General features: G+C 40.5%; 1 protein-coding gene across 4 annotated transcripts; it reads left to right on the plus strand.

Annotated features, from left to right (window-relative positions):
- The first annotated feature begins 6 nt into the window (after positions 1-6).
- Pttg1 (PTTG1 regulator of sister chromatid separation, securin) lies at positions 7-8,615 on the plus strand. Of its 4 annotated transcripts, none has more exons than XM_078051986.1 (7): positions 7-363; positions 1,220-1,318; positions 1,633-1,768; positions 2,177-2,355; positions 3,883-3,976; positions 7,614-7,772; positions 8,482-8,615. In XM_078051986.1, exons 3-7 carry the CDS (start codon positions 1,678-1,680, stop codon positions 8,559-8,561), a joined length of 603 nt encoding a protein of 200 aa, XP_077908112.1. In that variant the 5' UTR covers positions 7-363; positions 1,220-1,318; positions 1,633-1,677; the 3' UTR covers positions 8,562-8,615. The 4 variants fall into 4 exon arrangements, with proteins under 4 accessions (XP_077908112.1, XP_077908096.1, XP_077908100.1 ...); XM_078051970.1 differs by having other exon boundaries at positions 8-363; positions 1,667-1,768; XM_078051974.1 differs by lacking the exons at positions 7-363; positions 1,220-1,318 and adding an exon at positions 1,325-1,430 and having other exon boundaries at positions 1,667-1,768.
- Positions 8,616-12,910: the final 4,295 nt, after the last annotated feature.

Raw genomic sequence — 12,910 nt, forward strand, 5'->3', positions numbered from 1 at the left:
ATAACTTCTGGCTGTGCAGCTTTTCCACTCTTTCTGGAAATCCTTGTTCCTATTAGAATCGCAGTATTGTAGGATGCAAAAACCTCCCGAAATTTAGTACCTAAAACAAGCAACAGCTTAAAACTCGCTAGAGGGCTATTTAATGAATAGGGAAGTTTGTGACGTAATGAACTAAATGAAGCAATTAAATATCTAGTAATTAGTAGCCAGCCAATGTAGCACGCTAGGGATGTGTGTGAACACGAAGTGTCTTTCCTCGAGTTTGCACCATACAGAGTGAGAAAGACCCTAATCATTCAAATAATTCTCAGTTGGAAGAAGCCGCTAGAAAAATAACAAGGAGCTACGAGATGGAATGTTTTGGTAATTATGTCACGTCGCCCTGAAGTGAACTTGCATTTTATTGTGAGAAAACAAAAAATACTATAAAATATATTTTTTTTTTGCTTTGGAAACTAATAGCATTTATAATATTCCTATCCTCCTTGGGAAGTATACATGTGTGGTTATTGTCTTTAAAAAAAAATTTTTTTTGTGGTATTGGGGATCAAACCCAGGGCATAAAGCCTGGTAGGTAAGTCCTCTCTGTACCACTGAGATGCACCCCCAAATAGGAAGTATATATATAAAATAAAAAACTGGGAAATAAGCAATAATTTTGGTTACAGAATTTCCTGTCATTTGAGTGTGCTGCCTCTTCTGAAAGTTTATCCCCTGATCCCATGCGTGTATGCGTTTTCAAATGTGAGAGTTAAAATCTCTGCCTCGATAGAATCCCCTCCCACCCAACCCCCTTTAAAAAAAATAATTTGTATTAAGGAATGTAAACATTAACTTTTATTTTATAATGCTGCATATAAAGGAAGACTGCTTATTCCAGTGGGGCTAGGCTTTCAGATGATCTCCATTCTTTTTTTCCAAGCCTACCAAATTTTTACAGTATTTGAAAATAAGTAGAAATAAATAGAAATGAAAATATATATTTTATTTTCAATCCTTTCTACAGAGTCAACTGAATAAAAAAGACCTCAAATCAATAAAACAGTGACACTGGGTCAGTACGTTAATCCACACAGCTCAACGTTATGGAGAGCAAAAAGCCTCCCAGGGTTTTTTTTTTTTTTTTTCCTTGGTAGGAAAGGAATCACAGACTTCCGGAGAAAGAGCTTTTGGGCGGGTCCTGGTAGTGTGATTTCCTCTCATTGGTTCTTTTTCACAGACTCCGCCTCGGGCCCCGCCTCCTCGCGGAGAAGCCAATCGAATCGCGAGTTGTGTTTTAAACCGCGGGCGTGAGGCGTCTCTGGCCGCGCGGTTTTGGGTGAGTTTGTTGGGAACGGCGTGAAGGACCCGGGTTCAGCAGTGTGAAGGCGGAGTGGTGTTGGGCTGGGAGCTGGGGCCGTGTGCCCGTGACTCCGGTGACTCCTATGCCGGTGCAGTAGGGACCTTGGGCTGAGTCCTGGGCGCACGGGATTCTCTTCTAATGAGAGCCTGTCCCAAACAGCCTGTTTAGACCTCAGAGCCTCTGACTCGGTCTTAAGTTCCCGGTGGCTCAAGGCTCTTGTTTTTGTCCGGACGTCCCCTGGGCAGAAAGTTTGATCTGTGCTATACCTTTGCTTTTCTCTCCTTCCCCAGTTCCCGGTTTCTCATACCTACATTTCATCCCTAGAGCAATCCAGAATGGCTACTCTGATCTTTGTTGATAAGGAAAATGGAGAACCTTGTACCCGTGTGGCTCCTAAGGAGGTGCTGAAGCGGGGGCCTGGGCCTGGTGAGTATATAAGGCTGCAGTAGTTGGACACTAAGGTTTTATGGATGTGGCCTGGACCCAGTTGAGCATTTAGTGTAGTTCGTAGGCAACTAGTCATTTAAATACTCAGTATGTTGCCCCCCCCGCCCCCCCCCCCCCCCCCGTGTTAGCGATACAACCCAGGGCCTCCACATACTAAGTAAGCTCACTACCAAAATCACACTTCAGCCCTTGTTCTCAGGATGTTAATGAGATGACTTGAAGAGTATTGAACCTCAATACTTTCAGTACTTTGGATATGCTCTTAGTTACTACCAAAAATGAGGGTCAGCTTTAGGGGTAAGAATTAGGGCAAGTTTATATAAAGAGCATTGGAGTTACAAAGGAATTCACTGGTCTAATCTTATGGTGATACTTTTTCTTTGCTAGTTAAAGCCTTAGATGGGAGGTCTCAGGTTTCAACACCCCTTGTTGGCAAAACATTTCATGCTCCACCAGCCCCTAAAACTGTCAGAAAGGCTTTGGGAACTGTCAACAGAGCGACAGAAAAGACAGTAAAGACCAATGCACCCCTCAAACAAAAACAACCAACCTTCCCTGCCAAAAAGGTAAGTATTGGCTATGAAGGTATTGTTTAAATTTCAGCACTTTTGGCTCTGAAAATGACTGTTGCATCCTACTTGGCTGTTTTCCCCCTAAGTAGAAGGGAAATGCAGATTAGTAAACATGAGCAGAGTAGAATCACATTTTACTTCTCTGTTTCTTTTTTTTTTTTAAAATATATTTTTTAGTTGTAGATGAACACACAGTACCTTTATTTTTATGTGGTGCTGAGGATCGAACCCAGTGCCTCACACATGTGAGGCAAGCGCTTTACCACTGAGCTACAGCCCCAGCCCACTTCTCTGTATCTTTAACTAGAAGTAGCTAATGTGTAATTTCACCTCACCTGACCTAAACTGGTATCTGGCAGTAGGTTGGTTTGTATTATCTAATTAAAAAGTACATAAAATACTGAGAGGATGCCTGATGATCTTATTCAGGTGCTACCAACATTTTCCCTACCTCCCAGAGAAAGCACCAGTTTGTTAGGGGACCATTTATTTGCTAGCATGCTGATCTTTTTATGTGGTCACAAGGTACAGGACATTGTATCCCAGACTGAGAGGACTTTGTTGTGAAAGATGAGTTTAGCATATGGATTAACACCTTGAATACTTATTTAATGTATATTAGAAGATGGTTACATCAAACCTGTGACATACATGTAGTACAGCTTAGGACAGGGGTGTCTGTTTAAAAAAAAAAGAAAATGTTAAATGCAGATATTGCAGTGATATGGGAAGAATGAGACTGTTACCCAGAACTGAAATGTGGGAAACCTGTGAGAGATTTCCTCTAGGTATGCACATATGAAGTAAGGTAAATCAAGAATACTGACGCTTCCATTTGTTTTACTAAATCAATGTCTACTTGTTTTTCAAAAGTCCTAGACTGGGGCTGGGGACGTGGCTCAAGCGGTAGCGCGCTCACCTGGTATGCGTGCGACCTGGGTTCGATCCTCAGCACCACATACCAACAAAGATGTTGTGTCCGCCGAGAACTAAAAAATAAATATTAAAAATTCTCTCTTTCCTCTCTCTCTTTAAAAAAAAAAAAAAAAGTCCTAGACTATCACTTGCTACCTCTTAACTGTATTTGAGGAAGACACACTTGTTTATATTAACCCAGCAAATAATTAACGTAACAGTGATGTGAAAAAAAAATCACACTTCTATAAATCAAAAATGACTTTGAGGATTAGCTACTATTCTCAGGACTAATACTCATTTTTTCCTTGGTTAGGTTTGGATAATTGAGTAGATTAGCTTTAAATTAAGTTATGTTAACAGGTGCTAATAATAAGTCTTCAACTTTTGAGCCAGGTTACTAGAACTGTTTGAATTATATATATTTAGATTGTTTGGGGGTATAATCATGAAAACTAAGGATTATAGCTTCATAGATGACAGTATGAAATTGGCAAATTTGAAAGTGTGGTGAAGTAATATGTTTGAAGAGGCCTTACCATCTTTTGTGCTGCTTGTTTGACAAGACTTCCATTCTTGCTAACACATTTTCTTGGGTTATTTTAGATGACCGAGAAGACTGCTAAAGCAAAAAGCTCTGTTCCTGCCTCCGATGAGACCTATCCAGAAATAGAAAACTTCTTTCCCTTCAATCCTTTAGGTAGTATCTTTTGGTATGGCAAAAATTGCTTTTGATCTCTGGTTTCTCTTGTAAATTCAACTCAGCTGTAACTTGTGACCACAGTATACAACCCTAGACTGTAATGAGACTGACCAAACCTGGGTTGCTTAGAATAAATATACTTGTTTAGGTGGAATCATTCGCGAGGTATCACCTTTGTCAGGAGGGGAATGGGAGCAAAGGTATAGGATGTTGTTCCTGTTCTCAAAAGTATAGTGCCTAGGGGAGGTGTGCCCGATATTGAGCAAGTGCCAGTGTGGACTGTCTGACTAGAAAGCTGTTTCAGGGTGTGCAAAGAGCCCTTGTATCAAATTAAGCAATGCCTGAGAGTACCTTGGTTGGTTAATTATTTCTTGGTTTAAAAAAAAAAAAACAAAACTCTTCAGCTAGTGAAAACATTTAAAAAAAATTCCTTCAATCAGCTGTATGTATCTGAAATATCTTCCATCATAGGACCAGCTTTTCAGGCTTTCATTTACTCCAGCAGTTGAGGAGAGGTTTCTGTGTCAAACATTATTAGGGTTTGGATGCAGTGGTTAGCCTGGTACATGGGGCCCTTCCACGAGGGAGCCCATAGTTCAGCGGGAAAGGCAGTCGTTGACCAGATAATCTCACTGAGTGAACAAGAAAGTGTTGTAGATCAAGTGTGCAAAGAGCCAAGGTAGGGAAAAGGACTGATGTGTTCTAGGGAATGAAAGGTAAGTGAAGCATGGGGGCAGGTCTGGCAGGGTCTTATAGAATTTTTTTTTAACTGGGCATTGAGCCTATGGGTGCTTTACCACTGAGCTACCTCTCCAGTCCTTTTTCAAATTATTTTTACTTTGAGACAGTCTATTAATTTGCTGAGGCTAGCCTTGTTATTCTTTTGCCTCAGACCACACAAGTCTTTGGTATTTCAGGTGTTCCCTATTGTACCTGGTGAGGGCCACAGAGACTTCTGATCCAGATTTCTAGCCCCTTTAACCAAATGGCTTTTAGTAATATTTTACTAACACATTCAGATTGTTACGGCTTTTTATATAAGAGACAATTGTCCAGTTAGTATTCTTGGAATTATGTTGTGATTTTTGCCCATCTCGAGGGTTAACTTTGAGAATGTTTGCTGAGTTGGGCAGGGGGGATTAAGTTTTGATAAAATGTAGTATATTCATGCTAATGGTTGCCATTTAGCCATTAAGGAAAATGAGGTAGATTTTATATGTATAGACCAGGAAGGAGGACCACAGCAAGCTGTATTTGAGGAAAGATATTGCCAAGTAGTCCTGCATATTTTTGATAGTTTTTGGAATTTTCTGTTTGTGTTCACTTTCCTTTGTTTATGTGACTTTCTTGCTGATTATTTTAAAAAGAGCTCTTTGGGGATAAAATTAACCCTGTAATACTGCAGACTTATTTCCTCTGGAGTCTTTTTTTGGAGGGAAAGTGGGGAGGGCTACCTGGAATTGAATTGGACACTCAGCCACATCCCCAGCCCTATTTTTTTTTTAATGTCTTTTAAAGCTTTTATTAAGGTGCTGAGAATCAAACCTGGTGCCTCCCACATGCTAGGCAAATGCTCTACCACTGGGCTATAACCCCAGTCCCCTATTTAGTATTTTATTTAGAGACGGGATCTCACTGATTTGCTTAGTGCCTCACTTTTGCTGAGGCTGGCTTTGAACTCAATCCTCCTGCCTCAGCCTCCCGGGCTGCTGGAATTACAGGCGTGCACCACTGTACCTGGTTTTCCTCTGGAGTCTTTTGTCTATTTATGGTTTTCTTTATAATTCTGTGGTTTTAAATTGTAGTCGTATCACTCAATATCTTTTTGACATCTGGGTTTTATCAGCCTTGAAAAAGAGCAGATGAATTCCCAAGGACCAGGTTTTCAGAGCCCTTTCACAGCTAAGTACAAAGATGAGAACAACCACTTTCTGATCTTTTGGGAGAACACTTAACCTCTATGAAAAGGAAAACTCAAAACACTATTTCAATCAAACTTCTCTTGCTGTCAAGAGAAATTGATTGTTTTAGATAATTCTTAAGAAGTAAGGCACTTGGGTTATAGGACAGAAAGTTACCTAATACGTGGTTTTTTTTTTGTCTCAGGACCCTTTTAAGGTTTTAGAAATTGAAAATCCCGCAAATTTTCTGCTTATGTATCCTGTTTATATTTCCTATATTAGAAATTAAAACTAAGACATTCTAAGAATATTAATTTATTAAATAATAAACTCATAAATTAACATAAGACAAGTTTCCAAACAGATCTAGTGATAAGAATGGTATGGTTTATATTTTTGAAAATTTGCTTAATTGGACTTAATAAGACAATTGAATTCTTGTCAAATTCTTTAATCTGTTGCATCTGTTTTAGCTAAGGCAAATTAAGAACATCAGGCCTCATGCAGATGTAGAGTTAGGAAAGGGGGAGTATAAGTCTTATCAGATGAATGTCAATGGTTTTTTTATGTTCCTCTAAAACAAGTGGCTGTATCTGAACATATAATTGCAATGTAGAGTCTTACATTTTAATTTTTAATTACAACTGAGACCATTACCAGTAAACATTGTGTATTCTGATAGTATATTACTTTGATGTAGCACTATATTTTCTGTCTTTGCATTTATTATGCATTGATCACTTAGAAATATTGGTTCATTGAGAGGTAAATATCTAATGTTTATCTAATGTTAAATGTTTCATCATTTAACATCAAAAACCCATTAATAATCACTGTTGCTCTCATCAGAAAAGTATTAGCTAATGATAGCATGACAGTGTGAAAAACTTATTTTGCAAACTATTGCAAATAAGTTTTCCACAGTTGTCAATTTTTTCTTGATGCTCTTGAATTTTGTTATTGGCACAGACTGTTTTCTTTGAAGTGTGATAGATATCCTTCATTCCTTTGAGAAAGTGTGTGACAGATACCCAAGTTTGAATGACCATAGTTGTTCCTTTTTTCTTTGAAGTGAAAATGTTTCCAGAGAAGGTCTTCTAGTTTATCTTGCTACTCAAATAATCACACAGATTCTTTTATTGGAGATAATCCTCAGCTGGGTGTGGTGGCACACACCTGTAATTGCAGCGACTGGAGAAGCTGAGGAAGGAGGATCAAAAGTTTGGGGCCAGCCTGGGCAATTTGGTGAGATAATGTCTTAAGATGAAAAGGCCTAGGGATGTAGCTTAGGGATAGAGTATCCCTGAGTTCAATCCCCAGTACCAGGCAGGGGAGGAAATCATTCCTTGGTGTATGACAAATATTTCATGACACATTTTTCATTCTGTCACACGGAATCTTACTCTTTTTAAGAGTTGAGAGTGAATGAGATTATACTTGTTAATCTCTATGGTGAAGTGACTTTTTTTTTTTTAATTACAACTGAATAATGGTGAAGAGTATAGTGACTACTAATGTAGTTCATTGCCAATGCCTTGATGTGTGCTAAGGCACCAGCAGGTCTATCCACCAGTGCTTTAATACCGACCATGCAGATGTCAACAGTGGAAAAGGTATTAACCTTGTTAGGTAGTTTAGACCTCGTGGATCCTCTGAAAGGTTCTCTGACCTCCAGCATTTTGCTGACCACTGAGATCTGCTGTCCTGATGAGAAGATGCTTTCCCTCTGACAGATTTTGAGAGTTTTGATCTGCCTGAGGAGCATCAGATTGCTCACCTCCCCTTGAGTGGAGTGCCTCTCATGATCCTTGACGAGGAGAGAGGACTTGAAAAGCTATTGCAGCTGGGCCCCCCTTCGCCTGTGAAGATGCCGTCGTCACCATGGGCATCTGGTAAGTGAAAAGGTGCCCTCTTGAAGGCTGAAAACGGCCTGTTTCATAACAACATCCATTACTGTGGGGACAAGAGTTATGCAGAAGGGCAGCCTGTGGGTAATTTCTATGCTTTAAGGTGAAAATTGTAGAAACCTGAAAACTCTTCTCAGTTGATATTTTGTATTTTAGTCCCCAATGCCTTGGCCAAGTGAAGTGATTCTGAAATATAATCAGTCTTAGATATTGCAAAAGTATTCAATTTAACGTGTAGCTTCTTAGGCCGTAAGTCGAAGTGTATACAAAACTTGTGTGGAGAGAACTCCAGTGACATCCACACTAATAGAGGATTGAGACCCACTGTGCTCTAGCGTAGAATGACACTATTTTGTTACTGCCCATAGTTTGAGGTCTTAGTTTGCATGGTCAGAAGCCATCCTCACTGTGCTTCCTGTTTGTTCCTATGAGATAGCTTGTCCTGTTTTATCATTTGTTAGGCTGCTAGCTCTTACTCTAAGAAGAGTTGAGATTCAGGTACTTCTAAGACATATCCTGATAAAGGTCAATTCTGGGACCATAGCTGCATATTAAGAAGTGTGTGTGAGGTGGGGTTGTGGGTAGGGATTCATTAGACAAAAAACATGAGTTCATGACTAAAAGTGACAGCTAGTCTGTTGATTTGGACAACTCAAGGTTTACAGAAATTTAATGAGAACTTCCTCTTTTGTAGATCCGCTGCAGTCCCCTTCAAGTATTCTGTCAACCCTGGATGTGGAATTGCCACCTGTTTGTTATGACATGGATATTTAAATTTCTTAGTGCTTTGTAGTTTGTTTGTGTTAATAAAGCATTTGTTTAACAGGCTCTAATTTTGTGATTGGTATTGGAATTTACTTAAAGCAATACAAGAACTAAGAACTAGGCTGAAGTGTTTAACAGACCAGAGTCTATAATCTGACAAGGAAGATTTGTCTGATTTGTAAAATCTTACCTTAAAACCCTATGGTTTGTTTTAACAGCTTATTTTAGAAGCTGCCACTATTTTCCCTGACGAATATACCCTTCAATGTGTACTTTATTGCTCTTTTTGTGGCCATTAACTAGTGACAGTTATTAGATCTCTTAATTAGAAGAGCCACTTCCAGCTCATTAGATATTTATTGCTAGGCATTCTTTATTGCTGGTTCTATTTAGTTTCTAATGACTTTAATACCCAGTATTCAGTAATCAGACTTTGAAAACCTTTATACACTTCAACCTCCTTGGGATCTTGGATTCTTTAAAGATCACTACAGATAAGTTACCCATAGTAAATCTGCTCTGTACCTGTAAGAACTGTATTCAGCTGTTTATCTTCTTTAGAAATTAAGTATTTGATAAGTATTGTTTAATGTTTGATATTTTTTTCAGATGAGGATAGTGAGGCTTAGATCACTGATTTGCCAAAGGTGAGAAGAGCTAGAACATGATAGAGCTGATATTTTTGTTACTGAATGAGCCCTGTTTTGCTGCTCTTCCACATGGTATGCTAAACACTGAATCAGTTTTGCCAAAGAGTTTTTGTTTTTTGGTACTAGGGATTGAACCCAGGGGTGCTTACTTCTGAGCTATATCCCTAGCCCATTTAATTTTTCTACTTCCATACAAGGTATCACTAAGCTGCTCAGGTCATTCTCAAACTTACGATCCTTCTGCCTCAGCCTCCTGAGTCACTGGGATTACTAGTGTGTGCCACCACATGGAACTACAAATGTTTTTCATGAGGTGGGAACTCCAAGTCTCAAATCTGCCTCCTGGAAGATAGGAATTACGGGTCTTTATGGGATGTGGCCAATGGAGAGATTGAAATGTTATTTCCTTCAGAGTCCTTCCTATTACGTGCTTCTCTAATGTTATACTTCAATGTTAGTGAAGGAGCAGAACTTGCCACTAGCAGTGTCATAACCAGCAGTGTCACAGGGTGGCCTTTGTGGGGGAGAAGGTGACTGGAGATGGGGAAAGTGAAGGAATTGACCTGTGCACCAGCAGTCCAACCTGATTGCTCTTCATAAGACCAATATTAAAATATGGCAGCATGAGTATGATCCAGGTGGAACTTTAAGTCCTTTCATGTCCAAGATTGCCTGCTGACACCTGTGCAGGCCCAAGAGAAGGTCTGTGGTTCCAGTGGGTTTGAGACACAAGAGGCCTCCCAAGATTCTGAAACGGCTTAAACCATCATTGCCAAGGTTACAATACCCCAGAAGTATTATCTACGGTAAATCTAATGGGGTGTACTGCTCAGTGACTTGACCTGTGAAGTTGATGAAAGTGCAGCTAGGGGTTTGCCCAGATTTTCCCTGTTTCATTTTGATTCTCACTCTGGTTATGGAATCAAAATAGAGGTTGTAAATGGTTGTCTGTGGGTTTTTATTTGCTTTTTGGGTAGGAGGTACTTGATAGTTTTGAAAACGTATCATTTCCACCATTTAAACTTCCAGTTGTTTCTCTTACCTGTGATTGTGGAAGGTCTTTGCAAAGCAGATCTGGCAATAGTAGTTGGTTTTCAACCCTGGCAGAGCTGGTGGCAGAATGCTGGCGTCTCTGAGGTGGGGTATGGGCCTTCTATCCTACAGACCCTACTTCAAAGGGCCCTGAAGGGGAACTGAAGCAATCTTTCTGTTCTCTTTTTGGACCTAGCCTCAGCTCGCTTCCCTTGCTTGGATCATGGAATTACTTGGATCTGCTTGATGCTTAGCCATGTGGGGAGCCTTTCCCCTGGAACCTTTGTAGCAGCAACAGTCAGGTTAGAATGGGAAACTTTCCAAGCCTTTCATTGCCATTGTTATTGGAAGAAGCTGAAAGGTATTAGGCATGAAATACTAGGAACACCTGCAGCCACTGATCTTGACTAAAACTGTCTACCCTCTAAACACAACTGAACCACTCTACATTTCTGGAATTAGTAGAAAGGAGAACTAAGAGAAGAGAATATAGTAAGACTCCTAGTACACTGGGTTTCAGTGGGAATTATTAGATCTAATATCCTCAGGTATCAGAGTCACTGTGAAAAGCAAAGTAATTTTGAATGACTTTCATGTTCAAACAGAAACTTTGAAAATTATCTCTTGGGAATGAAAGGAACCAAAGGCTGGGAGCAAGAGAATTAGTTAGTCCTGAAATGATTAATTGCTGTCCTCTGGGTCAACACAGCATGGGGCGATTTGATCTTTTCCTCTGCTAGTCAGACTACAATACATTTACTGTGTATTGAGACTTTGAGAACTTTAAGCAGATGCTCCATGAATACTGGTAATTTTTATCTTGGGATTTTTGCTGTCTTAAATTCTGGCATCTGTTAGCAATAAGAAAACTTTTTCCTACTTTTATTGTTTAAACTTCTGCCCACCACCACTGCCTCCTTGCTATCCTCCCTAATAGAGGAATGTCTCACTACTATTTATTCTGCAGATCTGCACCTTGCATCAGAGCGTCCCTCCTCTCACAGGTCAGTCCCTTCACAGGTACTCTGGGTTGCCATCTCCTTGCTTTATCTCCTTCACTAAAAATTCTTCCTTGCCTCCACATACTTCTCTAGCTATGCACATTCCCACCTCATTCAAATGTCAAATTATAGGAGCTCAGTCTTGTCATCTTGACTCTGCAAACTCCCTGTGTGATCATGTCTGTTGTGGCTCAAAATACCACCTATGTGCTGATGACATCACATTCCTGTATCTAACCCAGGTCTCTCCCCTGACATCATGTCCTCCTCTGTAGTTGCTTACTTGTGATCTCATCAATTATATCTAAACTGGAATTCTTCATTCTTCCCTCCCATATCTGCCCTGTGTGAGCTTTCTGTACTTCAATAAATGGCATTTACTCCTGTCACAAACATGGGAGTATCCTTGTCACTTCTTCCTATCCTTGTCCATCTTTTTTCACATCCATTCTAAAACCAGGACTGGGGCTGGTGTGGTAGTTCATGCCTATAATCCCAGCTTCTTGGGATGCTGAGGGAGAAGGATCACGAGTTCAAGGCCAGCCTGGGCAACTTAGACCCTGTCTCAATAAAGAGTGGGAATGTAGATTAGTGGTAGAGAGTTCCTGAGTTCAGTGTCCATTTTGGCAAAATGAATAAAAACCTGGTCTGATGGGTCTGCTTCTGGTATATATTCTTAGTTACGCTTCTGTCCATTTGTCACATGCGAACTGTCATCTTGAATGACCAAAATCTTCTAGCTGGTCATTTGCTTCTGCCATTCTCCTTCCTGCCCATGCTTTCTCCATTAACAAGAATGATATTTTAAGCCAGGCGCAGGCCTGTAGTCCCAGCAGCTCGGGAGGCTGAGGCAGGAGGATCACAAGTTCAAAGCCAGCTTCAGCCATGGTGAGGTGCTAAGCAACTCAGTGAGGCCCTGTCTCTAAATAAGATACAAAATTGGGCTGGGGATGTGGCTCAGTGGTTGAGTGCCCCGAGTTTAATCCCTAGTACCCACCCACCCCCAATTTTTTTTATATTTAAAAAACAATTGTTGGTCCCCTCTTCAAAGCCTGCTAGTCCATTCACATTGTGCCCTGGAAAAACTCTGAACTCTTCTGGCCCTGTCTGGCACTCAACTGTCACCTCTTCCATGCTTATTCTCTGCAGAAGTCAGCTGCAACAGCCTCCAGTATTTGAGTGCGTGGCCCCTCCCTGTGTCTGGCACCCCATGGGACACATGGATGGCTTCACAGGGTGGCCTCCCCACTTGCATTTATTGCTTGGGCTGTCTTGCCCATCTCTGATTCCATGTGAGGCAGTTGGTGCCCTCTGCATCTCGAGTAGAGGACAAGCTTGCTTTCCTCACCTGGGTCTCACCTTCTGGTCGTCTTTGGCTCACCGCACACCTGACCTGCACTGTCTCAAATGTTTCTGATTCTGCCCAGCTCTACTGTGACTATTTCAGACTATCATTTCTTACCTGTGCTGTCAGAATATTAACATACTTTAATAGATACCCCCCCCAACCCACCCTCTAGATGGCAGCCGGATGAGCTTTCCAATTGAGCAAATGTGATGGTGTCACTTAAATTTCAGAGGTTGTTTTCAACTGTAGAATTTTGGCTTGGGTCTATCTTATATTTTCCATGTCTCTACTTAATATTTAACACATGTTTTCAAAATCTTTTAATGT

Source organism: Ictidomys tridecemlineatus, chromosome 1, assembly GCF_052094955.1.
Source record: "Ictidomys tridecemlineatus isolate mIctTri1 chromosome 1, mIctTri1.hap1, whole genome shotgun sequence".
In the NCBI taxonomy this organism is placed as follows: Eukaryota; Metazoa; Chordata; class Mammalia; order Rodentia; family Sciuridae; genus Ictidomys; species Ictidomys tridecemlineatus.